The sequence below is a fragment of the Xenia sp. Carnegie-2017 genome, unplaced genomic scaffold (genome assembly GCF_021976095.1).
Source record: "Xenia sp. Carnegie-2017 unplaced genomic scaffold, XeniaSp_v1 HiC_scaffold_23, whole genome shotgun sequence".
Classification (NCBI taxonomy): Eukaryota; Metazoa; Cnidaria; class Anthozoa; order Malacalcyonacea; family Xeniidae; genus Xenia; species Xenia sp. Carnegie-2017.
In genome coordinates this window covers 10,165,745-10,192,778 of record NW_025813486.1, presented here as the reverse complement: position 1 = coordinate 10,192,778, position 27,034 = coordinate 10,165,745, and the positions used below count along the sequence as shown (strand labels likewise).

At 34.9% G+C, this 27,034-nt stretch overlaps 2 protein-coding genes and 2 long non-coding RNA genes across 4 annotated transcripts; 2 read left to right on the top strand and 2 right to left on the bottom strand.

The window, feature by feature from the left end:
* Positions 1 to 533: 533 nt before the first annotated feature.
* Positions 534 to 8,001, top strand: LOC124448424. The gene is made up of 2 exons (XR_006949054.1): positions 534 to 766; positions 5,495 to 8,001. It is a non-coding gene; the product is annotated as an uncharacterized LOC124448424 (long non-coding RNA).
* LOC124448425 lies at positions 2,816 to 3,711 on the bottom strand. Its single transcript, XR_006949055.1, has 2 exons — positions 3,533 to 3,711; positions 2,816 to 3,313 (listed from the first exon to the last, which is right to left on the bottom strand). It is a non-coding gene; the product is annotated as an uncharacterized LOC124448425 (long non-coding RNA).
* On the bottom strand, positions 7,841 to 25,012 carry LOC124448423 (protoheme IX farnesyltransferase, mitochondrial-like). Its single transcript, XM_046999441.1, has 7 exons — positions 24,764 to 25,012; positions 23,388 to 23,610; positions 21,460 to 21,584; positions 19,415 to 19,485; positions 18,161 to 18,252; positions 16,491 to 16,721; positions 7,841 to 9,984 (listed from the first exon to the last, which is right to left on the bottom strand). The coding sequence occupies exons 1-7, from the start codon at positions 24,911 to 24,913 to the stop codon at positions 9,641 to 9,643; spliced, it is 1,236 nt and encodes a 411-aa protein (XP_046855397.1). The 5' UTR covers positions 24,914 to 25,012; the 3' UTR covers positions 7,841 to 9,640.
* A 74-nt stretch (positions 25,013 to 25,086) lies between these two features.
* On the top strand, positions 25,087 to 26,538 carry LOC124449078 (ribonuclease P protein subunit p21-like). The gene is given in 6 exon segments (XM_047000020.1): positions 25,087 to 25,198; positions 25,307 to 25,407; positions 25,490 to 25,505; positions 25,744 to 25,825; positions 26,375 to 26,431; positions 26,434 to 26,538. Coding segments are annotated over 6 exon segments (429 nt in total). The 5' UTR covers positions 25,087 to 25,108; the 3' UTR covers positions 26,517 to 26,538.
* Positions 26,539 to 27,034: the final 496 nt, after the last annotated feature.

Sequence of the window (27,034 nt, the reverse complement as noted above, 5' to 3'; positions counted from 1 at the left end):
CTAAGAAAGTCCAGGCATAAGATGATTATCGCAACATTGTAACCGGGGAACTGGGTCCAGAGCAGGTATATAAGTGAAACATGGTAGATAAAGGTATTCAATTAGCCAGTCGGTAGTTAGCATGCATGGCAGACATGTGCCACAAATTTATGATATGGTAAGAAAAACCTTTGCTAATTAGAAGCAGAATTCTTATTCTGGAACGCGATTTTCCATTAATGAAAACGATGGTGATTGGATAGTGTTTGATGATTAATGCGTCTTTGATGTAGGCTAATCTATTGGTTTCCTTGTCTGCAAACTTTGATGTGAAAAATATGAAAAGGTCTTTAGTTTGTTCATATGAAACGCCTGTTTAGCTGATTGAACTAAAATACATGGAACATTACCTGTAATACAAAACCCTAATAATTTTTTGAAGCCGTGATTTTACCCCAGACACGTGCGTGTAGTCAATCAGTTTTCATGCTCCGCGAGAGAATCTCGAAACACTACATACACACGTGTCTGGGTAAAATCTCGAGTGTCTGGATGTAAGATTTGGCTCAATTATTTGCTTCCTTGTATTTTAGTACAATGGTTTAGTTAGCTTGGTGAGGATATCACCACATATCATTTAAAAATGTTTTTGAAAGTGCGTTTATACAAGATTCCATTTGAAGGAACCGGTGCGCCAGATAGGCCCGTTCCATACGAATTGGTTGATAATACTGTTAGAGATAATGGCGATGATAAAGACATACTCGGATTTATCGTTCTTTGACAAGTGCGTAAATTCCATTTTGATTACAATAACAATTAATTCTCTTTAAAATATGGATTTATCATAAAGGAATTGTATCTTGTACCAACAACGTTTTACACTCGGCGACCAGAGACTCATACGAAAGTTCTATCTTTGCGTTACTCTGTCTTGGTTGATATTTTCAAGCCAATATATGTTACATTGGCATCAATCCTATGTTAACTGGGGGGAAATATCACTACATATATTCTGCTATGCCTTGCTAATTTCTTTTCAAAATAGTTTTGTTTTCAAAAGAAATCAACCTGACCTTACATAAAATATGATAAACGGTCGTACATTTCATTGTATTTCGCGACCGAACTTTGCAACGTTGTATTTAACATGCTAAAAATTAATATGTTGAAGTTTGTATTATATAGTCAAACTTTGTTTATAGTATATAAAATGATTCACTACTTTATAGTTGTGTAACGATTGAAATAATACTTGATCTTAATCATGACTTCACAACAGAACGACCGAACAATTAAGACATCTAAAATAAATTTATAAACCGAAGGGTTTTGTTGCTTTCTTTGATTCAATGTTATTAGCTGTTAATGTTCAGTCAACTGAGTCAAGCAAAATTGAAAAATTTCCAATCAAGTAGAACAGTATGAACCGAGCGAGTGTACGAATTTCGACAAGAGTTATTTCACGAGTAAAATGTAAGCTAAGATACTGGATATATAGCATAAGAAAATCGACTTCCTATAACATCCTCATTAAATAAAATGCTGTAATTTGCCCCATGAAAATGCTAACACTAAAGCACGCCTCGACATGAAAGTAATTAAGATGACAAACTTACTAAAAACTGAAGATTACTGGTATGAAACAACATATTAAATTCTAGAATATGCAGGCGTTTCTAAGCAAAATCAGTTATTTAACTCATCACAAAAAGATTTGAATAGTGCGAGTTAAACGTTCCGCGAGGTTGGCTAATGTAGCATGTTATGGTATGTAATACGTGCTTTCATATTTAAACGATGATGCATTGTTATGCTAATCTCAGTTCAAAATTTCAAAATACGTTTCCTAAAAAGTAGAAATGTGCGAGGTGTGCTGAAGTTAAAATGATATAGACGAGGCACTTGCAAATGGTATTCACCATTTCAAAGAGATTTTGCCGAAAGTGTCGCTTGCAAATGGTATTCACCATTTCAAAGAGATTTTGCCGAAAGTGTCGCTGGAAATAATGTAAATGTACAGAAATTTTTTCCTGAAAAAAAATTGGCCAGGATTTGCATGAACAACACGAGACGGCTATTCTCGACAAGGTGGATTCGCTTTAAAAGGGTTAAATGTTCGGAGTAAAAGCATATTAAGCTGATAGATTTAGTCTATTTGATCGTGTTTCTGACGTTGAACAATTGCACTGCTTTTTAGTACAAAGAATATTCAACCTGCTACGATAGCAATCCGGTATAGTGTAAACGGGGCATTAAACTCTCAGTATTTTATAATAAAGAATAATAATGATTAATAATAATGATTAATAATAATGAATGCGGAGAAAAAAGTTTTCACTAACCTTCAAACAAATCAGCATAAGTTAATTCAATGTTGGACACCATGCTGCAGCAAAACATTGATTACATTGAGTCGAACATAAAAGTTGTCAGAGAAACACATCAATGTATATGGCAGCATGCGTTACGAGGAAAAAATGAGTGAAGTACAGTTGCAATATACTACAGTGAAAGAGCTCGAATAAGAGGCGTGTCTATCAGTTTGATTACTAAAGTAAAGAATAATAATTTACCGATTTTATCTTCTAAGTTTAACGCAAAACATTTAACATGATATATGATGCGATGAAAACTTTTCCACATACACTTTTAAGTTTTTCTTAACGTATTTATAAGACGGACGAAAAGGAAAAAATTGCATGCAATGACAGAAGAGGGTAAGAGTCTTTATTCTGTCATGACATCGTATTCATGTCCAATCACCAATATTAAATGAATCCCTAGTTCGCTGTTGGGAACCCTAAAGAAGCTCAGTTGATGGCCAACACACTCACAAGATTGATATATTTTATTAATCACTGTTTCACATATATATATATGTGACGGCGTTCAAATATCTCCCGAGGACATTTAGAAAAACCAATATTAAACAAGAAAGATTTTTTGAATGAAACTTCAAACATAAAGAAATTCTCCGTTTGAAACCAACTTATAACACTAAAAATGATGTTCATATATCGATTATAAATAGAAAACATCCAGGGCCATAGGGCTTATAGCATATCTCCTTGAAGATTTTTACACGACGTATTTGAGAGGTTTTCACAAGATCATCGCTGAGACCGACGGTCGAGGGCTGCACATGCTCGAGAGTTCTCACAAACGTCTCCCAGGTTTGCATAAGCCAGTGAAAACACGAAAAACATCTTTTGTTTCTTTTATGAAATAACAATAATGCGAAAAACGTGGCGTCGTTGATATGCGTGACTGTTTCTCTCTTTCTCGAAAGCAAACGTAACGTAAATCTTGTCGAAGGGAAGTGTGCCATCGGCTGAAATAAAAGATTTTAAATTTATCGTTCAAATTGTTTCAAGGCAAATTTGTCGGCCATGTCCGAGTTGTATTCACTTAAAGAAAAGTTCGGCATGATTATAAACGACCAATCAGAATGTGTCCCAGCTATTTTTAGGGAAATCCACGTGACCGTACAAACCTTTTGCCGCTGATTGCAGAATATGCATAAAAATACCGTTGCACTCAGTTATCTTACGTTTTGGAGTGACGTTGATTCACAGTGCACATTGCTTGTGAATAGGTCGATTACCATCCTGAAATATTTGCTGTTTTGCCTTCCTACACGTGCAGGCACTCGATCGTTCGTCGTGAATAACTAATATTTTAATAAGTTTAGTGTTTGACGACTGATGTCTTTGTCTCACGCCTGTGTAGCAGTGAATACAATTAAGTATGGTGCTTGAAAAGTTCGCCGTCTGAAACAGAGCAATTACGACTACCTGTCAGAAGTGAAAATACTTCATAATTGCTCACGCTACCTAATGACTGCTATGCACTGCTCTCTCACTAAATTAAAACTCAGAGCGATAAAATCCAGACAGATGGGGTTTGCTTCCCAATGATTAGGGAAATTTTTATGATCCCAAACTCTCAAATGACTCCCGGCAGTACCCCCAACGAATAACTGTTATGATACAAAGCTAGCCTGAAGTTTTAGAAAATTTATGGTCCTGTAAGTCTGTCGTTTCCATAATTACACTGTGGGCCAAATACAATATATGTAATATTATACATGTTATTTGTCACTTTGTAAAATACCGTTAATAAATTTGCAAATACTTTTGATTGGATGAATCAAAAACGTCACATCCCATTATCAAATATTAGTGGGTCGGAGCTTGTGATAATAAAAAAACACGGCTGTCTAGTTTGCATTCTAAAGTCAGTTTACCAATTGGTTGAAAACACTTTTGACTTAATTCAAATTCAAAAGATTATGAAGATGTATCTGATTTTAGTAAGTTACTGCATTACAACACCAAAGAAAATACGGATAAATAATTTTTGCTTAAAGAGATGAAACCATTTATTTTTGATTCGCATGTAATTTGCGAGGTGAACATAAAGTTAGACAGCACGTTACAAGATCAAGTATTTGAAGTCATTGGCGATTAAATTCGGTTATGATTTCGATACAGTTTTTTTTCTGTTTGGGCTATTTTCTTTTATTTTCTCACTTTGATCGACAAGGCCAAAAGGTTTAACGCAATTCTAGAATAGCGCAAAATTTAATTCCGTTTTGTCTCCATTAAATATAAAACCCCGACTGGTTTGAAGTAGATTGCATGTCGGTGCAATATCATTTCATTCACACATTTGAAGAATATCAAAGGTAAAATAATAAACAAAGATATTTCCGTCTCATCTTCTGATGCAAAACAAGCAAATATTTCACAATAGCATGATATCACAAATGATTCAGACCGCGTTCAATGTCATCTGCCGAAGCGAAGCTGAGGCGGTTAACGTTGAACGAAGTCTGAATTGTTCTTATCATGCGAAAGTCGTACATATACAATAATTTTTTATCGTGTCAATTCATATAATGATAATATCATACGACTGCAGATTTACATAAAAAGTGCTATCTAATTTATTCAAAGTGCTATATTAGTGACGTAAGACACGCGAACTGCCGGACTAAAATATCACAAGTCTTAATAATTCCGTGTTCTCAAGCACGAGCAAAAAACCCTAAGTCTACCTACACATCCCTGACTCTGCCATGTGATTCAATGATTGTAAATATAAATGTCAATAAGTCCCTAATTTAACTTCCCTATTCTTGACTAGGCCATATATGCATAAATGATTCCCCAATGAAAATAAGAATGACCAATACACTGTTTTTAAAAAATCTAAACACACATAATGACGTCAGACATTACAGGTCACTAACGGAAAAGTTGCGAAAGCAAACGTTTTTTGAGAGTGCCATAAAGAAGAAACAAACATATCATACTATATTATTTATTTCGATAATATAATGTTTAAGACGTCGCACTTTACATGCACTTAATGTATCGAAGATAAAACACAAAGAAATTAACTTCCTTATCCTTTGATTGAAATGCAATTGGTGAATGTAAAGTTCGACAATTGAAAGTGGCCTTGCGGAAGAATTCTTAACGGCAATTTCGTTTCTTTCATGTCTTAGGTACGATATTTTACTCGTTTCCTGTCTATATAGTCACGCGTCATGAAAATTTCCATTTTCAGAAGTGCAGCTGAACAACGATTTTTTAAAACACCGACAAAACGATGGTGAAAAGACAATGCAAAGTATTTCATACAAATCAATTTTCTAGAAACAATGAAACTGCAACTATATCAGTCAACTAATATTGTAATAACCTTGTTTTAGTTTGTAATTGGTTATGATAAACCTCAATTAGGAAAGCTCATAAATAATGTATTGTGCTGACATGTCTGCAAAACACTGTACATTTTTGTGGCCAAGTTTGTACAACCAACCCATTCTGTGGCAGTGTAGCAGATCAGCAACGATCACCAAACGAAGTGGAAAACAAAGTTTTGAAAATCTTCGCCACCTAAAGATTTGAAAGATGTCAGTCAAGCACAAGTGAAGACATGAATATTCAAAAGTGAACGTATGAATAGTCAACCCCCCCCCCGCCCAATTAACGTTCTACTTACGGTTTCGTGCACTCCTCAGCATTTTTACGGGATTGGCGCAAAGGCGATACTCTAGAGGATGCATTTGTCACAAAGATTTTAAATACAGTTAAATCATCATGATTTTACACTTTTCTTGCACACATATTACTGTAATTTTGGTCGAAGACATTACAAATTTACAATATCGCCATTTTTGTCATGATGGAATGAAAAGAGGTTACCACCAAAGTCTAGCGTTGTGATGTAGAAAAGAAATGAAGAGAGAGAGGTGATTCGGGCAGTTACAGTTTGATATAGAAAAGAAATGAAGACGGAGATGAGACTCGGGTAGTTACAGTTTGATGTAGAAAAGAAATGACGAAGGAGATGAGATTCGGCCAGTTACAGTTTGATGTAGAAAAGAAATGACGAAGGAGATGAGATTCGGGCAGTTACAGTTTGATGTAGAAAAGAAATGAAGACGGAGATGAGACTCGGGTAGTTACAGTTTGATGTAGAAAAGAAATGACGAAGGAGAGGAGATTTGGCCAGTTACAGTTTGATGTAGAAAAGAAATGACGAAGGAGATGAGATTCGGCCAGTTACAGTTTGATGTAGAAAAGAAATGACGAAGGAGACGAGATTCGGCCACTTACAGTTTGATGTAGAAAAGAAATGACGAAGGAGAGGAGATTCGGGCAGTTACAGTTTGATGTAGAAAAGAAATGACGAAGGAGAGGAGATCGGCCAGTTACAGTTTGATGTAGAAAGAAATGACGAAGGAGACGAGATTCGGCCAGTTACAGTTTGATGTAGAAAAGAAATGACGAAGGAGAGGAGATTCGGGCAGTTACAGTTTGATGTAGAAAAAATGAAGAAGGAGATGAGATTCGGGCAGTTACAGTTTGATGTAGAAAAGAAATGACGAAGGAGACGAGATTCGGCCAGTTACAGTTTGATGCAGAAAAGAAATGACGAAGGAGATGAGATTCGGGCAGTTACAGTTTGATGTAGAAAAGAAATGAAGAAGGAGATGAGATTCTGGCAGTTACAGTTTGATGTAGAAAAGAAATGACGAAGGAGATGAGATTCTGGCAGTTACAGTTTGATGTAGATAGCTACTTGATAATTGGATTGCTTAACATTTCCTTTAACAATATCCTAATGCTAATCTTAGCTTGTCGCCTTGTTTTTATAGGTGTAATTCAAGCACCATCGCTACTATACAAAGGAAGTCCAGTCATAAAAGAAACAAGAAATGTTGTGAGAGAGACGATTTAGAGCCGCTAATTTGAAATTCAAAATAACTTTTTACCCGCGATAATGCCATTGTTATAAATCTCCAAGCAATATGATCTTACCAAGCAGGGGCCGGTTGCATGCATGAAGTCTGGATAACTTTATTCATTGGAAAGCAAAAATTTTCAAATTTGTAAAAAAGGTGTTTATACTATTCTTGCGACAAAGAAATTTCGTATCTTCGAAACAATGTTTTATTCCAGTGATTGTTCAGTTCGAATCTTATACTTTTAGCTTTTTATATAAGGTTTTTTAAAAGTTTAAAAAAACTTGCAATGCGATGGATAACCCTATCCAGGCTTCGTGACCCCGGCCCCAGTATAATTATAATCTTACTTATAATTTTAATATATTTTCCCTAACGTTGTACTCTCCAATACACCTCGACCCTTAACCGTAAAAGTCACTATAAGCCTAGCTTTTATTTCTTTGTGAAATACCAGCAATAAAGCTTCAAAGCTAAAAGTAACAATTACTCGCACCAATATGCTGAAGCACCTATCAAAGCCTGACTTCCAGTTAAACCAAACCATGAGTTATTACGCTCATAAAGTAAGAATTGAGAAAGTGCACATGAATACTTCAATAAAACCGGTGTAAAATTCATATAATTCTTTATCACAGTAAATAGATGTCATTTAATAAATAACTGTTTGATTAATCAAATGAATAAGCACAGATTAAAAACTACTCAGATGTAGCAGCAAAGCCAAGCCCGTTTATATTTCTACGATGCAAATAAATTCGTGTACATCCAATGAAAAAACAATGAATAGAATTGACTTTCGAAAGTTAAAAATCATTTTGTAGAAAAATTTGCATCGTTAGAAAACATTTTTGGCTGGCTTCGCCAAATGCTTGGTTTCTTCCATTACATATTTAAAAAGTAGTTTTTTAAACGATACTTGTATGCAAGGTTTGGACGCAATAGAAGATCGGTCAATTAACGTAAGGGGTGAGACTTAAGAGAAATTCTTAGCATTTAATCATCTTAAAAATTAACACCTTACCAACAAACCACTTAAAATACTTGTTTTTCTTCGGTGGTATAAAATACACGAGAGATATAATCACTAGTGAATTGGTATCGATAAAAGAGGTATTAGTTTCTTGTACGCTACATAATTTAAGAAATATAAAGCATTTTCCGAGTTTCTAAAGAGTTATAGAAACACGCAAGAAGATTTGAGACAAAGGAGAAATTGCGTGGCAAGCACAAGCACAAGTGTATTCAGCAATTTCTGGTTTCTCTTAAACTTTCGCAAATGTTTCTATAACTTAATAGGAACAGGTAAATATGTTTTCTATTTCCATTGTAAAATAGACTTTTAAAAACAATATTGAAAAGAGTCAAAAGACATTATCGATTTTAAAGAATGTGTGTCAACCACGATGCATTGCGCGCTTTTGCTTTTGTTTACATCGTTAATTTTTGAGCCATCGGTACACTGAATCCTAGTTCCTCGAATATACGTCATCTAATTTAGCTGAAAAATTCAGCAAAAAAACATTATTTAAAAATTTTGACTGTAATTACTGAGTTAGTACAAACTTCGAAACGGACACAGGTACAAGTAAATTTCACTTTTTTATTAGAACATATTTTTGTTAAAATACTTAAAAAATACAGTTATTGTATTTAAAATTCCACGTTGTTATTTTTTAATAGCGATTTATTCGTTTTGTAGTGGTAAATTATAGATGTAGGACTATAGCTACGTTTTTCTTTTTATTCAAAATTTGAAGAAAATAAGCAGCAAATTCACTATTGCCTGTTGTGCCATTCTATTTAACTCGTTTTGTCTTATCCACTCGTGGTGTTGTTCAACTTTCCGTTTTGGCCTTCCACGATTAGGAAACGAAGCCATTTCAAATAAAAACTTTTAAATTACTTAAAAATTCTATTTTAAAGTTGTCGGTTGGTCTAAGTTCCATGGACAACAAATAATAACGCAAGCCGCCATTTTCGCGTCTCAGAAAAAGGCCGCCACGCCGTGATTAACGCGCAATGCATCTTGGTTGACACACATTCTTTAATGACATCTTGCTCATATTTAGCCTTTTTCGCGCAAACCAGGCAACCTGCGAGACTTTTGCGAGACTGAGATTCCCGTGTTTCTATAGAGTAGGAATACGAGTTTTTCGAGCATTTAACCAATGAGCGCCCGCGTGGGGAAAATGCTATTTTATATTAGACGTTAGTTTCATCAGTCATGTAGTGGTATTTCATTTTCTTCAACCACATCCTAAACCGATTTTTTTGTAACTCCTTTCTCTTTAGTCCAACCCCTAGTTTTAATCATGACCACTCCCTAACTGGTAACGATATCAAAACCAAGTTAAATGTTGTTCACTTCCGAGAGACATATTGCGACACATTGTTTTATTAAAATGCACTTAAAATATTCTTTTCTTCTGCAATGTCCTCGAAGTCATTACCTCTTTCATTGCTACATTTCTTGTGAAAAAGTATCAGACCCATCAACAAAGGTAAATGAATGAGACTGAAACGAAATAATTTGCGCGCCGACTTATTGTCCGAGCGCTTATAAAATCTCCAAGCTAACAAGGTAAACCATGCATTTAACGGAAGCGAATCCACTGCAAGCCACCATGTTGTGACATCACTCATCGGAAGTAACGTTGACAAAGCTATGAGCGAAATACAATGACGTAATGTTACCTTACGACAAAGTTCAGGATTAAGAACTGACATCATTCGATAGCCAGCTACAAAAAAAACAACATAATTTGTAGTTTTCAATTACCGAAAACAACACAACAGTTTAATTTATCAATGAAAACGTAGGTCGAATTTCGATTATTTTCATTTTGCTAGCTTCGACCCAGTTGTTTTATATTAAATACTGTGAAATTTGATGCTTTGCTATAAAGAAAATTTATGCTACAAATCATAAAAGATATATCATCTCATTAATTTTGTGAAAATAAACTTGGAAGAGAATACCAAAAAAGTAAAGCGTCGTAAGAAGGAAAACGGATTCGAACAAATATTTCACAATAACCACTGTTTGTAAAAAAATTGGTGATAAAAACGCGCTGAAACTTTTCATTGAGCAATCGAATCTCTGAGAAGAACAAACATGAGCAACGGTTAAACATGAACGTAGATATGTGACGTAATCACGAAGAAGGCGATTACGTGACGTCATGATTGCAATTAGATTAGATTAATCATTGTAGATTAATCATTTCGCAAGCGGTATAATCGATGCAAGGTTTTACATTTTGACGCTTTTGAAAAATGTTTTTTGTTAATATTTTCGTTCAACTGCTATTTTTCATTTTTTACATACATTCAATGGGCAACGTTATCAACTCGACAAACTCCGAACATGGGTTCGAGAATTCTGCCATGACAAGTAGCAACATTGTCGTGGATGACTTTGAGGAAGTCTGCAAACGAAAAGATCAAATTGATCGATACGCTAAATGTCCTTTAAACAAAAACGCTTTTTACATAAAGTGTTTTTCAACAACAAGTAATCAAGATTCTTACGGTTTTTTCGATGACAAGAAGAAAACCAATGATACATTAACTGCAAGTCAAGAAAAATGTATTCTTCTTGGTGAGTGCTTTATCAATAATTATCTTGCTAACCCGAGTTGTATAGATTTTTTTCTCTCAGACTTAGTCAACTTGCGTGTGAAACTTTTACGCGCTACTTTGCTCGGAAGTAGGAAGCGTATGTGCTTAAGATAATAATCCTTCGTAGCTACAGCAAATAAGTTGAACTGGTTATAAAATTATCGCTTTTCCTTCAATGATATTTGAAAACCGTTGAAATTACAACTGTTATAAAATTTGTAAAAATGTCAGAAATTAAAGCAAATAGCTAAAAACAGCAAAACGACGGATGCAAATTTTTCTTAAAATACTTTAGATGAATTGGCGTGGAAGATTAGTCCGGAGGAAGAGGAAAACACACAAAAAAAGCAAGCGTTTTCCTACAAAGATATTTTACCCATAAATGTTGTGACTGTTATCACAACAACAAGTCATTTGGCTATTGCTAGTTTTTACTGAACGTGCACGGAAAAGCTGATAAAGCGCTTGGTTGGTTGAAAATGTCGTCATTAATTGACATCCAATCATATCGCAAATTTAATTTTGCGCACGGCCCAATCAAATTATTTACCCAGGCTCATTTTTTAAGACATAGTTTTGCTATGACGCGCTTTAAGTCAAGTCTAGCGAAGTTAGCTTTATTTTCTACTACGTGGCTTTGATCAACTATCAGGGACACAGTTAAGTACCAGTAGAGTACGTAAGGTACAATAGGAAAACAAGGTACAGGGAAAATAACAATTTGATAGTTGGTCCGGTTGCTGAACATTGGACGGCTTTCTTTTCTAGTACAGTCTTCTCTAACAGAAATAACACTGCATAACGATAAAATATGCAGCCAATAAAATTATGTAAATGCGATATATACAGTTGTCAAATTTTAGTTGTAAAATCATTTACTAAATATCTTAATTTATAGATACAATCAACCGCATGCTGTACTTGACAACATATCAAAAACTCTTCACTGGCTTGTTATACTTTTTCTATCTGGCTACACGATATGGACTTAAAGTTTGGTAAGATAAACCACAACTCGTTTGCAAATTTGAGCAGCATTAAAGAAGATGACATTTCTTTCTTGAGTATTGAACAAGCAGGGAAGATTTACTTGACCTTTTCGCGCTGGAAAATTCACAAAAAAGAGAAAACAGAAGTACGTCACACCAGTAACACAACGTTATTGAATTTGTAATCTGTTTTCACAGGTTGTTCATCGTAGCCAACAACTTCATTCACAAACAAAAGAGAAGAACGATTTTACTCACGAAGGTCTTCAAAACCAGCAGATCAGCCAGAAGGTTGAGATACCTGCATGCTACAACAAGCAGAGACTTAGACGATACAGCAAGCAGTGACAGCCAAAGGTGGAGCAGTGACGAGGGAGTTTCCGACTCATCGTTCGAATTTTTTCACATAAGCCTTTTAACGTTCAGTGATAGCAGCAACGATGCTGATGACGAAGAATCGTGTCAAGATCTGGAATGCTTTTTATCTACTGAATCCCAAAGAAAACCTCGTTTCTTCATACATCAGTCCACCACCAACACAAGCAACTTTGAAACATCGGGGACAAAAATTGACCATGATCAATCATTTGTTATCAACCATCAAAGACAAAGCACCAAAAGCATGGAACAACTCAGTGATATAGAGGAAGAACCTATTGTTGGTCCCAGGCCTTCACAAAAGGAATCACTCCACATTTCAACTAGTTTGAAAATTTGTTTCGACAAATTGGAAAGCAATCGACCGAGGTAAATCAATAAATAGAGCCCAACACTGACTGGATGAAAATGCACGTGATCAACAATCTCTCAAAGAGACGACTGAATTTTAAAGCATTTTTTTCACGTGCAAGAAGTTTTAATCACATGTGATTACTACTTCATATAGCTACAGCTAGCTCTTCAAGTGATTTTTTGCCATCGCTCCATAAACGTAGATGCAGAGAAGCTACAGCAATTTTTATTTTCGCTTTGCTCGCACTGCTGCCTGTAACTTCTTCAGTTTGCACCCGTTGAACGTGAACAGCGTACAACAGACAGATGTTGCAGGAAGCAATGAGAAGTCCTTAGCAATGATGTTGAGTGATAATTTTAATAACCATTATAATTATTTTTTCGATGAAAGTCTTGAGGACGAAGAGCTCCACAACAAATGTCGTCGTCATGAGCATGGCAAAGACCCAGTTGCTGACTGTAAAGACAAGATGGATTTAATTTTTCACAATGAAGGTGAACACAATGCAAGATATTGGCAATCTCTTCTGAAATCCTCAACATTTGATCACTTTATTGTCAGGTATTAATGAAGACCATGCACAAAATGCTGGTATTGCCGAGGAAGCCGTACAGGATTGCCTAAAAATATTGCTGGACAATCAAGATCACGTGATCGACGAGGATGTAAACGTCGATGACAAGAACATCTTGAACGAAAACATTGTTCAAATTAAAGAAGTTGAAGGCAGTAGTGACCATTCTTCAGCAATGATGTCGAGTTATGAGTTCGATAACACTAATAAATATTACGATGGTGAAAGTTTTGATGACGAAAAGCTAAACAAAACATGTAGTCTTCTAGAACATGGTGAAGACCCATTTCTTGACTGTAAAGACGAGCTGGATTCATTTTTTCATAATGAAGGTGAGCACAATAAAAGCATTTTTTTAGGATATTGACAATCTCTTTTGACATCCTCAACGTTTGATTACTTTATTGAAGACCAAATCCTTTTATACAATGCTTGTATTGCAGAGGAAACCGCACAGGATTTCCAAAAAAATATCATGGACCACCAAGATCACGTGATGGAAGAAGATGTAAACGTCGATGACGCATTCATCTTCAACAACAACATCACACAACATAAAGTGGAAGGCGATAGTGACCATCCTTTAGCAATGATGTCGAGTGATAAGTTCCATAACGGTGATAATTCTTTTGTCGATGAAAGTCTTAATGACGAAGAGCTCCACAAAAAATGTCGTCGTCGTCGTCGTGAAAATGGCAAAGACACAGTTCGTGATTGTAAAGACGAGATGGATTTATTTTTCATAATGAAGGTGAGCACAATGAAAGAATTTTTTAAGACATTGGCAATCTCTTTTGAAATCTTCAACAACGTTTAAGTTTTCTGTTTAAGTTTTCCTGTTCAGTTTCTTTTTTAATTGCATTGTGTGTATTGCAGAAGAAATTGCACAAGAAACTGCACAAGAACATTTGAAGGAGAATCAAGATCACGTGATCAAAGAGGATGTACACGACGATGATATGGACATTTTGAACGACAACATCGCACAACATATAGAAATGGAAGGCAGTAGTGATCATTCTTCGGCGATGATGTCGTCGGATAAGTTCGATAACGATTTAGAATATTTTGATAATGAAAGTTTTGATGACGGAGAGCAGAACAAAAGGTTTTGTTGTCTTAAAAAGATGAAGGACCAGTTCCTCATTGGGAAGATGAGATGAATTTATTATTTAAAATGAAGGTGAGCACAATAAAACTATTTTTAGGATGACAATGATTTTTTGACATCCTCAACAAGGTTTGATCACTTTGTCAGGTTTCAGCGAAGACCAAGTTTTTTCCCATAATGCCCATATTGCGGAAGATTCCGCGCAAGACTGCAAAAGAAATTTAACGGACAATCAAGATCACGAGATCGAAGAGGATGTAAACTTTGATGACGTAGAAGAAATGGAAAATGTTGAATTGCAAACGTCCGAACTTCCACTTATAAACGATCAAAGATTTGAACCAGGAACGATGGAGCAGCGAGTAAAGAATCATGTATCGTCAGTTGCCATCTTTGCAGGAGCAATCATTTTGCCTTCACTAATAGTTGGTAAATTTTCGAAATAGTTGACATGTCCACTATGGTACATATATACACATAGATATAAGCTTATATTCATTCAGACATTAATAATTTACTTTCATATATATATATATATATATATATATATATATATATATATGTATGTTTATAATTATACATTAATATATATAATTCCGGTTCAGACATACATAAATAAATTATATTCATACGTACATATATGATTTCAATGACGATAAAAGTGTGATATCAACAAAGATTTATGGTACAAAAACTGTGCAAAGAAATATTTTTTATGGATGGTTATTAATATGAACAAAATAAATAAATAAGCTGTAAAAATAGTTGTTAGCTTAAATAAATAAAACTATTTATGAAATACACTGTATTCGTCATTAGTTTATCAACAAATTACAATAGCACGAGGGTTAGAAATCATGCAAAACATTTCTAAGTCTGAACGGGTGGTCATTCATATATTAAGTTGTGTCCGACTGACTTCCTTTGAAAGTAATTTGTTCAAGTCCTTAAGTGAATTGCTTTCCAAAGAAAAAAGTCAAGCACAACTGAATTGAGATATAACCCCCCCTACTCACCAATTAGAGTTCTAGGGACTGTCCTGGTGGTATAGTTAACACGAATAAAGATTATGATCATGGACTATGGAGCCCCTCGCCTGAGTCATGCTCTGAGCTTCAGCGTATCCCTTTGGATAATTTGGAGCTTCTTATTGGCTAAAATGAGCTGACAATATCATGCTGCCGCTCAATAGCATGAGTGCACGACGTTGCTCATTGACAATCAAACACAAACTTTGAGTGTGATAAAGGCTTTGAAATAAAGTTGAAGATTTACACTCAATTTTACATCTTTTGTTCTAATTCAAATACTGAATTTTGAGATGACTATTTTCTTCCGAATCTACTTTTTTTAATATATTTTTTAAAATTGTCGGCAGGACGTGATTGTTGCTCATGCTGTTCGTTAATTTGCAATTGATCGCTTGGAGTGTATAATACCAAGCAAGTCTTTCTAATAGTTTCTATTCTTTGCAATCTCACGAATAACGATATTAACAAAGCTCAGCCGACTGCATCGGTAAAGAGCGTAGGTACGTAGCAAACATGCTTATGGCAGAGGTACTGTCAAGATTATTAACTTTGAGATAACAAAGCGAGCGGCTGTCGCCTCTTACACTTACTCTACTGAAATTAAACTTTCAAGAATCGTGGTGTTCAAAAAGAGATTAGTTGTCTGCCAGTTTAGATGGCCACGTCGACCCTTTCAACATGATAAGTCTTTCAATTGGGCAGTATAAAGGCTCTTTTCCACTCATCGCAAAACGTACTCGCAGCGAGCTCACCATGATCTGAAGCATAGTTAAATTATTTTAACAAAATTTTTTGATCGCGCGAACAGACTCGCAAGCTCGCAGCAAGAGCATTTTGCGATGAATGGAAAAGAGCCTTAAGTAATTTCATCTGACACCAAAGCGAGCATGTCGGTGGGTTATATCAAAATGCCGATACTTAATAGGACATTAAATCAACGTAAATTCTTTTAACTATATGGGATTTTTTACCTACTGGAAACCGATGAATACACTCTACATGGATGTATTTATGTCATTCCTTACATTATGATGTCATTTGTTGCAACAGTCATCAGATTTTTATAAATTATCGGCGATTGAAAATTTACGCTAGAGCTGAATCTTAATTTGACCGTAACCGAATTCATTAAAACCCAAGTTTAAAAAACATGAGTTTGCAAGGACTAATATCTTTTGTTATAAATACCTCTTGAGTAATCGCCGCGAAGATTCCAGCTTAGGGCATTGAAATGTGGAAATTGCCACGAGTACAAAACGCCGCCAAGGATAAAAGCTCCGGGGTGTAACGTTCCTGTACAAGCGCTCCATCCCATGAGCGGAGGTAAGGCCCCAACCACGGAACCAACCCATGTATTTGCGATACTCAATCGCTTTAGCGGAGTGTAAACTGTGGTATAAAGGAGAAGTGTGGACGCTCCTGAAATGAAAGAAAGAAAGGAGATGAAAAATACACGAATAAGGAATGTGTTGGGTAAAGTAATATCGAATATTAAGATTTCCGATCATTGCAATTTTCGCCAATATCGTCGTTGCATTGATTCTTCTTACATGAAATACAGCGACTGACTGCTGACCATATTATTTTGCATTCATAGTCATCGAACATAATTAAGTTCGGTTTGAAAAAGAAATACAAATTAGTAAACGGCAGTCCCTTCTAAACATCGCACACAGCTTTAGATGGATTGAAATGAAATAATATACAGTGCATAACTTTTTAAATGATATTTAGTATTTAATGGTGGGATGGTGCTATCAGTGGCTTTGCAAGCTTTTAAAAGTTGTGGGTGTTCCATACTCAATAAGTGATCATACACAATAGTTGGTCTAGTGATGAAACTCCTTGATAGTAGTTAGTTTTATACGGTTGTTGGTGTTCCAAACTTAATATGTTATCATACACAATAGTTGGTCTAGTCATGAAACTCCTTGATAGTAGTTAGTTTTATACGGTTGTTGGTGTTCCAAACTTAATATGTGATCATACACAATAGTTGGTCTAGTGATGAAACTCCTTGATAGTAGTTAGTTTTATACGGTTGTTGGTGTTCCAAACTCAATATGTGATCATACACAATAGTTGGTCTAGTGATGAAACTCCTTGATAGTAGTTAGTTTCATACAGTTGTTGGTGTTCCAAACTCAATATGTGATCATACACAATAGTTGGTCTAGTGATGAAACTCCTTGATAGTAGTTAGTTTTATACGGTTGTTGGTGTTCCAAACTTAATATGTGATCATACACAATAGTTGGTCTATGTAGTAACGCAACAGCACGATAGAAGTTTGACTCGAGATTTTTCCCCATCATGTCAGAGTATTGAAGTGTTTGCATGTGACGTCAAAGCGGCCATGTTTGGGAGTACATCAAAGTGCCGATGCTCAACAGCGCATGAAATTAACATAATGTCTTTTCACTGCATGCGATCTTCCCCCAACATGGCGACTGATTAAAACACTCTGTAGATCTTTCCTTTGAAAAATTTGGTCCATCAGTAAAACATGGCATTCAATATACTATACACCTAAATGCAATAAGCTAAATTTGTGGGTGTCCTTTTACATCCACACTCTAAAAATTGTAGGTGTCTAGACACCCAGACAGGCCAGCCATGGCTTCTCAAGCCCCTGCGTGTTATATTGCCATTTGTTGCGAGTACTTTTAGGGAATTGTTATATGGGTGCTGTGCATGTTAAATGTTATTGTTCCTTTGTACTCACATAGAAAATACAGTCTCAAAAAACACGTTCAAACTCTTTTTTTAAAAAATAATTTAGCCACTTTTCAAACTATATTTGCCCACAAGTGAGCGCTGGAGCCGAACAACTCCGCTGAATCAAAAATAACACTAACCTAAGGCAGCAGTCAATCCATTGACTTGCGTTGAAAGTATAGTTAATCCCGCCACTCCCGCGACCAAACCATACGACAACGCATGGGTTGAACTACAAAATATTAAATATATATTGTACGTACAAATACAAATGACTCGAATGAATCAGTATTTGGGACTCGCATAGAAAATGAGCTAAATAATAATCATGATTCCGATCAACTCTACGATTATTTAAATGAAAGACCATGCAGAAATGCAAGAGTGCGGAGCATTGCTCCAGAATTGTATTTCAATGAAGTTGGATGAGTTGGATTTGCCGCTGTCACAGTGATATGAGTATCCCCCGTGTTTTGGGTATCCCGCACTTAATGACTGGTTTTAGGTATTCCCAGTGGGAATACCTAAAACGCCGAGAATATTTGAGCTTGCAGCAGCTTTAACGGAAAATCGATATTCCTTAAGCGGAAATATATGAAGGTGATAGTCTGATAGAATTATCAAAATGTAATTTAACAAGCAACTGTTACTTGCTGAATTTTTGGCTTAACTAGTATTTCGTATGCGATCTTTTGAATTGCTTCAAAGAAACTTTCAATGAAATGATTTTGTTAATGCAATTTCCATATTTCGATCGTGTATGGGCAGTATAGCGAAGTAATTTCAACGCGTATATTATTCAATAGAATTGTAATTTGACTGTGTTAAGTTTTAACTTTCTTGTGTTAATTCATCCAAACATAGCTTATATTACAAATTTGGAAGCCGATCCACGGATTAAACATTACAACTTGATTATTTATAATGGTTAACTGAAAATAGCATATAGAAGGATATCTATAATTAATTTTACTCATAATTTTAGTCAGTATTATTCAGAATTTTTTACGCCTCTGAAAATACAACATTATTGTTGTTCCTGCTAAGTCAGAGAAAATCCATTGTAAGGAAACCCCCGAAATCAGCGTAGTAATAGAACAAAAATAGGGAAACCTATGTTACTAGTAATTTGTGAACGTTAGGTGGTCCGGTATGGATACTTAAAACACGGCCGTCATATTTGGTGGGGGTGCCCAAAACCCTAGTGATTTAAGTACGGGGATACCCAAAACACGGGGATATTCATATCACTGTGACACCGCCATTTTATATTTGATGAGCCCGCGTAACACTGAAATAAATAATGGTATCTTCGTACAAACTGCAGCTTTGCTAAGAGAACATGTATGATATAAAGCATGGTTTAGTATCAAACAAACAAATATTGCCATTACCTCATGAGTCCACGGACCAGAACTCGATTTTTAGTACGTGACATTTGTGAATCGAATGGAACTTCTAGCCACTAGGTGGAAAAATAAATGGTTTAGTTTAAACAAATGACCTTCAAAGTCACCTTTCTAATCCTTGACTAATCTCTATGAAATAATGATCAACCACACTAAAAATACACACAAAATAATCATTGTTTAATCAATTTCGACTAGTCTATTTTTGCAACAGCTAAAAACATTTCCAGCCGACAGTGAAAGATCATGCAACCAGGATCTATTCTAGTACAGTAGACCTACATTTTTCTGAGTGTGAAAACGCTCAATTCTTAGCCACTCTACAAAACCAATTCCCACAACTCAACGATGTCCCTCCACCTCCTAGAACTCCTTCACCTTTAGAAAATCTTATTCTCAACAACTATAAAAAACTTCACACAACTAAATCAAACAACTACCACATTCTTGTCATTCTAGAGGCACTTCTCAATAAACATAACTAAGCTTTTCTTAAGACAGGACTAAAAGCTAGTAAAGAATTACAACTTTTCACTTAATAATAAACACACACTCACTCCACCAGTCGGTTCTCTGGTTTTACAATTAGCTTTCTATTCTAAATAACGCAAATCTTCCAACTCCTTATTTGTAAATATCACACTTTTTAATTTCGTTTGCTTTGCTTCCGTACTTCCGCTTATTAATCCGCACGCGTTATATATATATATATATATATTGTAATACACTTTGTATATATATATGTGTGTGTATACTGTTGTAAAATCATTCTGTCTGAGGATGGCTTTGAAATAAAGTTGAAAATCAACAGTCTTGTTTGCATCTTTTGTTGATACAAAATTTGCAATCTCAAGATGATTTCTTTTTTCGGATTTTGTTTTTTGCTTTACTTTGCTACAGATGTTCATGGATGCTTTGACCAGGTAATCAAACAAACATCTATGTATGGGTGAGTCAGGGTGACATATGGTACAGTACCGCTCGCGTATTTGTTAACATAATTTTGCGTATCGCTCTCGTATGATACGCGTATCGTTCTCGTATTATACGCGTATCGCTCTCGTATCATACGCGTATCGTTCTCGTATCATACGCGTATCGTTCTCGTATCGTACGTGTACCGTTCTCGTATCGTACGCGTATCGTACGCGTATCGTTCTCGTATCATACGCGTATCGTTCTCGTATCATACGCGTATCGTTCTCGTATGATACGCGTATCGTTCTCGTATGATACGCGTATCGTTCTCGTATGATACGCGTATCGTTCTCATATCATACGCGTATCGTTCTCGTATCATACGCGTATCGTTCTCGTATCATACGCGTATCGTTCTCGTATCGTACGTGTACCGTTCTCGTATCGTACGCGTATCGTTCTCGTATCATACGCGTATCGTTCTCGTATCATACGCGTATCGTTCTCGTATCATACGCGTATGTTTTTCGTATGATACGCGTTTCATACGCGTACCGTATGTTAACAAATACGCGAGCGGTACTGTACCTACACGTCATCTAACCAAACCAGTGGGTGAGTCAGGGTGACATACGGTACCTACACGACATATAAACAACTAACAAATGGATATTGGTTGTGAAAATAAATCGGCAAAAGACTGTCACGTATCATACGCGTATCGTTCTCGTATCGTACGTGTACCGTTCTCGTATCGTACGCGTATCGTTCTCGTGTCATACGCGTATCGTTCTCGTATCATACGCGTATCGTTCTCGTATCATACGCGTATCGTTCTCGTATCATACGCGTATCGTTCTCGTATCATACGCGTATGTTTTTCGTATGATACGCGTTTCATACGCGTACCGAATGTTAACAAATACGCGAGCGGTACTGTACCTACACGTCATCTAACCAAACCAGTGGGTGAGTCAGGGTGACATATGGTACCTACACGACATATAAACAACTAACAAATGGATATTGGTTGTGAAAATAAATCGGCAAAAGACTGTCTTTCCGCAGTAATGGCTAGTTTCTCAACAATTGTCATATCATGATATCTTTACCTGGTTAATGGTGTTTGCCGATGATGAACACAGCAGAGTACCAAGAGATGCAAAGGCTAAGATTGATGGAGAAAATTCACCCGGTGCCAGACTGTATCCAGCCATTGTGGTAATTACTACTAAGCCTGTAGAATAAAGGATAGGAAGCCATGATGAAAACTAAGATTGGGATGGAGTCTGTTCTTTTAAGCATTCATTTTAGTTATGGTTTAGGATTGCTGTTGTAAAATAAGTACCGAAGACATGGCAGTGGACATATCTTTGCCAACCAAAACTGTTCATGGTTTGAATATATATACATGTACAGGGGGGTGTCCCCAAAACCCCAAACTCACACATATTAATAATATATAATAGGTATTAGTAGGTTTTTTTCTTTTTTTTGGAAACCCTCTATTTTGTAAACACCTTAAACATTAAACTGTAAACACCGTTTTTGAGACTTGGCAAATTCCTTAGTATAGATAAGAAAAGCTAAATATATGTCCTACTTTATGTTTGCACATCAAATGATGCCCTTGTTGAAAAAAATTGCAAACTTTATTGCTTGTTAGATGAAATCTCTCGATCTTTAACCACAGAATATACTTAATATAAATCCTAACACGGTTTTTGTATGGACATGAAAAACGTGTGACTTCGACAAGATTTGAAGTTGCACTTTTGGGATACCAATCTGCCGCTCTACCTGTTGAGCTACCAAGCCCACACTAATCATTTTATAACTTGAATATTATCCTACCACATGAATGAAATTGACAATGACTACACACGAAAAAATTAATGTACATATGAAAAAGGAAATGTTGAATAAGATGAATTGTTTATAACTGATTATAGACTATGTTTTAGGATTGTACTTCTATATAACATCATATTATAAAGCATATCTTGATGTTTTAGGATTGTACTTCTATATAACATCATGCGTATAAAGCATATCTTGGTGTTTTAGGATTGTACTTCTATATAACATCATACGTATAAAGCATATCTTGATGTTTTAGGATTGTACTTCTATATAACATCATGTATAAAGCATATCTTGATGTTTTAGGATTGTACTTCTATATAACATCATATGTATAAAGCATATCTTGATGTTTTAGGATAGTACTTCTATATAACATCATATGTATAAAGCATATCTTGATGTTTTAGGATTGTACTTCTATGTAACATCATGTGTATAAAACATATCTTGATGTTTTAGGATTGTATTTCAATATAACATCATACGTATAAAGCATATCTTGATGTTTTAGGATTGTACTTCTATATAACATCATACGTATAAAGCATATCTTGATGTTTTTGGATTGTACTTCTATACAACATCATGCGTATAAAACATATCTTGGTGTTTTAGGATTGTACTTCTATATAACATCATACGTATAAAGCATATCTTGATGTTTTAGGATTGTACTTCTATATAACATCATGCGTATAAAACATATCTTGGTGTTTTAGGATTGTACTTCTATATAACATCATGTGTATAAAGCATATCTTGATGTTTTAGGATTGTACCACTATATAACATCATACGTATAAAGCATATCTTGATGTTTTAGGATTGTACTTCTATATAGCATCAAGTGTATAAAGCATATCTTGATGTTTTAGGATTGTACTTCTATATAACATCATGCGTATAAAGCACATCTTGATGTTTTGGATTGTACTGCTATATAACATCATATGTATAAAGCATATCTTGATGTTTTAGGATTGTACTTCTATATAACATCATATGTATAAAGCATATCTTGATGTTTTAGGATTGTACTTCTATATAACATCATGTGTATAAAACTTATCTTGAACTTTGAACAACAAGATAATGGAGTTTGATGCAAGAATTTCGTCAACAACAAATCCTATTTAAACATAAAAAAGATGTTGTTGATATTGTAACTACATACCTGTAAGACGATACTTTGATAGTCGAAGGTAATAACCAAATTTCTGTTTCCATGACAATTTCAATGAACTATCAACAGACAACGTATCCTCTTGAACATGCTCAGTCTTAACACCAGGATCAAGTCCAAGTGCTATACCAGAACTGCTCTTATTTAATGTTTCTGATGCACATCTAACTTCTTTTGTGTATTGTACAAAGTTACAAAATGATCCCTTCACACTCTAAAAAGGTGACAGTTAATCATGATTTAACTTACACATATCCAAACATACTAAAATGAGGCACATCAATCTTTTCAAGCAAAATTTTGTATCATAAAAGATACGATATCAACTGAGTCTCACTGTGTTTCATGATTGTCACTATGAAGCAACATCATGCCGGAAAGGGTTGATTAATTTGTACCCACATTTTGTACATAGTGGATGGCATAAGCACTAGAAACTTTCCTTATATACCTCTGTGTGTATGTTGCATGCTCACCACATGACTCGGCATTTACTGATTTTATTGATAGACAAATGTAGATATGTTGATATAGGTAGATGACTTTATGATATATTTTCTGCATAGATATTTCTTACCAATTGAGTTTAATTCCAAACACAGACAACTCACTTCCTTGATATTCACTTGAAGATAAAGTTTAAACACAGAGAACATAGGTGATTTTCATTTTTATAAAGAATGGAATAAAGACTACATATAAATTACACTGTGTCTAAACTCTTGCTTTAAATTTGAATATCAAGAAAACAAGATGTCTGTGTGCAGAATCTGTTATACTTTGTATTTTACAATTTTGTAAGTTTGCTGTAAGACAGCATCATGAAGAAAAGGGAGAAGTGCAGGTTTTGGGTTTCAGTCATATAACCTCCCCTCAACTGCCTACAAATACAACAAAACCATCAAAGTGTTTTAAAAAAATCTACGTTATGATGCTGTGCACAGGAAAGGAACAATATTCAAGTAGAGCTGAATTCCTTTTTATTTGAATAAATAATGTTATGAAAAAAACCCTATTTTTTCTCATTTCTAAAAAAGTTAATTTAAAACCTGAACTACTAAGACTATAATGGGGTGGATAGGACTAATATTAATAGGAAGCAAAAGTTTTAAATCCTTTTTAAATTAAGTAGAACAAATTCAAAGCACATTCCCCTGATGTGCAAACATTCAACTTGGATAAAACTCTAGCATAACTATTTTTCGGCTTAAATAAGAATTACGACAAAATTTTATTTATAAAGTTGATTGCAACAAACACGTGAATTAAAATTTGTACTAATTTATCCCTACAAACATGACGATAAGACCAGCTGTTGTGGGTAGGCAAATGGTAAGTAAACTCAGCCAAAAAGCAATAAAACTTACGTTACGAACTCCAAATGCATTGGTAGAAAGAATAGATTTATTCAATGACTTCGTACATAACTGTCTAATGTCGCCCAAACTCCTTTTTTCTTTCGCTCTGATGCACAAAAAACGTCGAATAAATGCCAAGCGGCATTGGTTCTTTAACATAACGTGGTCTCCTTACTACCATTCTCTTAACCAAGACAAATTACAAAAAATATTAGGTTTTGTAGAGACAAATTCTTCTGGTGATGATAAACTTTGCTATAATACTGAGCCTTCTGTATTAAAGATCAGTGGTTATAGGTTATACATTACATTATGTAACCAAATGTTATTGCCAGATTTCTTTACATTGATGAGATGGGTAAGAAACGAAAAGTAAAAGATTTGAAGGTGGAAAAATATTTAGCGCATAGGGAAGCCTATTCAAGAATGAATTTTTTATATCAGGTTTAGCTATGTGCTGTGTTTTGTAAAGATAATTTTGTCCTTTAATGTTTAAAATTATTCACATTACAAGGAAGTCCCGCTCGTTAACGCGTAATTTATCTTTTTAAGGCTTCTCAGACAGTGCTATTGGAGAACCCAGAAAATTTAGAGCTTTCACGATTTTATGCGTTCACAATGAAGGGCATTGGCCTCAAACTTCTATCGAAGCTGTAGGTTCTTAGCAAAAATATTCTTAGAAGTCACTGACTTACGCCTCAACGTAACTTGTGTTTTCTATCGAATGCAACACAGGCCGGGGAGCAACAATGTCTACTAAAATCTTCTTTCCTTTCCATGTGGTACAATTTTTTTATATTCTATGTAACTGTGACCATGGGGGCATTTATATTGTTACAATCAGTTGAAAACAATGGTCAATTAAAGAACTCAACACTGCATATCATGCATATGTGAATATAACTCCTCCTCCCAATTATTGATGTTTTGGACCATTATCATGATTATTACCCCAAACATCCTCAATTTACTTGATTGCTATTCAATAGAGATCCTTCCATAAAAGAACAATTTGCAAATACTGCCATTCATTACTTATACCTGGTTATACCTCAAGGGTCAGAGTGAGAGGTACGTAAGTCAAATTATACATTTATACAACCTGGCCTTACTTGCAACTTAAAAATCTTGATACAGATATTTATAACACTTACTCGCATCCCTTAAAGTAAATTTCTTGCATGTGTAGCTAATTTTCAGACTGAACTGATCATACTCATGCATGAGATGTTATTATGAAGAAAAGCTTTAGGACAAAAAAAGTTAATTTTAAGTTTAAGTTAGATAAGATACATTTGAAAAAAAGTTAATTTAGCATGTTTCATATAGGCGCCATAGCCAGCACACAATTTTTAGTTCTGTTATGTAAATTATCAAATATCATTATTATGATATTAATTTCTTTAGAAATCACGTTGTCACAGTGACTGAACAGAAAAATTTACACAGCAGGACTAATTAAGACTACTATTCCAATGTTTACGTTGAATCTCTGCAGATTATTTTAAAATGTTGCTTGTAATATTCAGTTGCAAAAAAACTCAGACACGATGCTACAAGCCATCAACAAACTTCTAAGCTAACAGAGTCAAGATAAATTTTCGTTGATTTTACTTTAAGCCAAGAGGGAGACGCATGTTGTGATGAAATGTTTGGACTGTGGAACCTTGAAAAGATTCAATGCACGCCCAATTATCAGCTGTGGAGTGAGCAAGATCAGAAAGTTGATGCTCAATCCAACATCAGAACAAATGAGAAATAAATTTAACAATACATCATCATCATCTTGTTTTGTTTTGTTAAAGAAGTTAGTTTCACTTCATTGAAGTACATTGTGTGAACTTATGGGTGAAGTTAGTATAAATCATTCCATATATCTGAACTATCAACATTGGAAAATACACCACACTACTGGTGAGATATGCACTATTTCACAATGAGCATCTTGATATACAGGTCGTTGCTGTTGAATTATAATTAATTGCAATATTGTGTATTTATGTTTAATAGACAGTGATGTAACATACTGCTTTACTTCCAAATATGGAGATATTACCATGTGCATTAAGTATGGTATAAGTAACAAGAATACAAGTTGGTCAAAATACCTCAGCATTACAATGTTTGATTATCAAGTTTCATTGCAATCCTTCACGACAAACTTGTGAAAACTGCTGATATATAAGATTGTGAAGAAATATTTGCATTAATAATAATGATTTTGTCTGGATGATTTCAATTTTTCCTAACATGCATTGTAAGTATCTTCTACAGAATTGT

Coding starts and splice junctions, on each gene's coding strand:
- LOC124448423 (XM_046999441.1), bottom strand. CDS start 24,913: ATGTTAAAGAACCAATGCCGCTTGGCATTTATTCGACGTTTTTTGTGC. Junction 21,585..23,387: donor ATCAAAGTATCGTCTTACAG/GTATGTAGTTAC, acceptor TTTATTCTACAG/GCTTAGTAGTAATTACCACA. Junction 19,486..21,459: donor CGGCAAACACCATTAACCAG/GTAAAGATATCA, acceptor TTTTCCACCTAG/TGGCTAGAAGTTCCATTCGA.